This window comes from Camellia sinensis, chromosome 7 (assembly GCF_055761805.1).
Source record: "Camellia sinensis isolate YWXY chromosome 7, ASM5576180v1, whole genome shotgun sequence".
Lineage (NCBI taxonomy): Eukaryota > Viridiplantae > Streptophyta > Magnoliopsida > Ericales > Theaceae > Camellia > Camellia sinensis.
The window spans coordinates 115,075,269-115,077,449 of NC_138967.1; the positions used below are offsets into that span (position 1 = coordinate 115,075,269).

Genomic DNA, 2,181 nt, shown 5'->3' on the forward strand with positions numbered 1-2,181 from the left:
CATAGAACAAAAATAATAGAGTTTTTCTATTCACCTCCCCTCTAGAGAATATATATATATATATATATGTATAGTTACACAAGTATCATTTTCATTTATTTCATTATAGTATTCTCCATTACTGGGGAGTGGATATAATTTGGATCAAGGGAAAAGGAAAATTTGGATAGGATGATAGCCAAGACAACCTTTATCTCCAACATTACAAATAATTGTCCAGCACAGATATGGGGACCATGCCGAAAGGAATATATGCTTGAAGGATTTTGCAAGCACTTCCTATGCCGTTAGCAAACCTTTCTGGATTAAATTTACTTGGGTCAGGACCCTAGAGTTCAGGGTCGTGGTGAAGTGGCATCACAGCAACCCAAACACCAACACCTTTTGGAACTTCAAGGTCTTTGAATTTCATATCTTCTAGGGTTTCCCTTGCTATGAAGGGACCTGGAGGGTAGAGTCTTAATGCTTCTTGGATCACTGTTGTCAACTACAATTCAGATTAAAGGAACACATAATTAGCTTTCACAAATCTTGCTAGTGAAGAGATTGTGCATGGTAGAAAAAAGTCATCCACAAATTTCTATGCAAAACTTTGTTGAATATACTTATATATTAGGAGCATTAATTTTTTTATAACTTGAACATGAGTTATTTAGCTATATTGAGCTTCTGAACTTATCACTTTCATTTTGCTAAGCATAGAAGCATCGGCGAGCTTTCTCCACAAACTTCAGCAACCTCCGCATGGGAACGATCTTGCCATTCTGGGTGTGTTGCAAGCAACATCAAGGTCCAAGCTGCAGTGTTTGCTGTGAATTCAAGCCCTGCTAGGTAAACATTCTTACAGTTGTCGACTATGGGTTGTTCTACTGCAGCTGGTCCTGGAGCACTCATCTTAGCTCCATTGATGATCGATTGTAGCACTTCTACCTTAGATGAATGCTCATTGACAATATGCATAATTCGTGAATGTATCTCTTTCTTCAATCTCCATTTCTCTATGTTGCTCTTCGTTGGAACATACCTAAATAAAAACCATTTTTCAAAATAAGCATAAAAAAAAAGTCGATGAATGTTCACTTGCCACTCACAAGTCAGTAAGCATCCAGTAAGTTGTGTTTATGCGAGGCAGAGAGGGAAGTTAAAACGCAAACACTTACCACAAACCAGGAATCCCGCCGACTAGGATTGGAGTTTTCATGGCCCTTTCGAGACGCTTGAACCTTGCTTGCAATTCATTGATGATTTTGGAATTGCTATGCCCAAACAAAGTTTCAGAGACGACAATTGAAGCAAACCTCTGCAGATTCTCATCAACCTTTATATTTGCTGTCCCACTTTGTTTTTCTATTTTAGTCTCCCATGTGTTAATTAGTTTCTTTGCAGAGCCCAACATCATGTGCACCAAATTCTACATCATATTTTTCCCATTTAATCATTTTGTTTGAAAAATTACCTAACATTATGATGAGAGGTGGAGGTTAGTATTGTATTAGTACCTGTAGACACCCCATTTTTGACCATCCTCAAAACTTGGACGTCATGGTTTGTGCACTCAATGATTGTGACCATTTGTGCTCGTTTTGGTGCCCGAAGTCCTTGGCGGAATGCCCTGTCTTTGAGCCTTCAAATCCCATCCATTCTATGCCCTGTTTTGGACCAAAATCTTCAAGCTTGCAACCCTTGGTGGCTGCCGGCCATCACTGGTGACCGGCCAACCACATTAGTGGCCTGCCAGCCATTGATGCCTTTTTGTAGATATTTTCTTAACAGTTGTTCCAACTGTTGGCACAATAAGCTTGACCACCATACACGTGTATGGACTAATATAACTCAGCCAAAAGCTTTTTTTTCTATAAATATGGGACCTTCTCCCTCATTGTGGAGGGTTAAAAAATTTTGGAGCAAAATTTTCTCTCTCTCTTTAGATTTCTCTCTCTCTCTCTCTCTTGTAATTTTGTATACATTTGCTTACAAATCCTATACTTTTGCATACACTTCCTTAATCAAACATGATCATCTTTGAGTTGAGGTCCTTTGAAGCCTTCTTGGAGCTTTAGAAGGTGTTTTTGACCTGAATTTGTGCCTAAAATTGTTGTTTGCTTCAAGAGGTATAGCACTCACCTTTTACACCTGTTTTGCATACTTGTTTTTCCATCTCTTTCAATTGTTTTTGGGATG

At 38.7% G+C, this 2,181-nt stretch overlaps 1 protein-coding gene across 1 annotated transcript; it reads right to left on the minus strand.

The window, feature by feature from the left end:
* Nucleotides 1-328: 328 nt before the first annotated feature.
* LOC145796051 (cytochrome P450 714B2-like) lies at nucleotides 329-1,514 on the minus strand. The gene is made up of 4 exons (XM_082881031.1): nucleotides 1,500-1,514; nucleotides 1,161-1,411; nucleotides 730-1,024; nucleotides 329-487 (listed from the first exon to the last, which is right to left on the minus strand). The coding sequence occupies exons 1-4, from the start codon at nucleotides 1,512-1,514 to the stop codon at nucleotides 329-331; spliced, it is 720 nt and encodes a 239-aa protein (XP_082737157.1).
* Nucleotides 1,515-2,181: the final 667 nt, after the last annotated feature.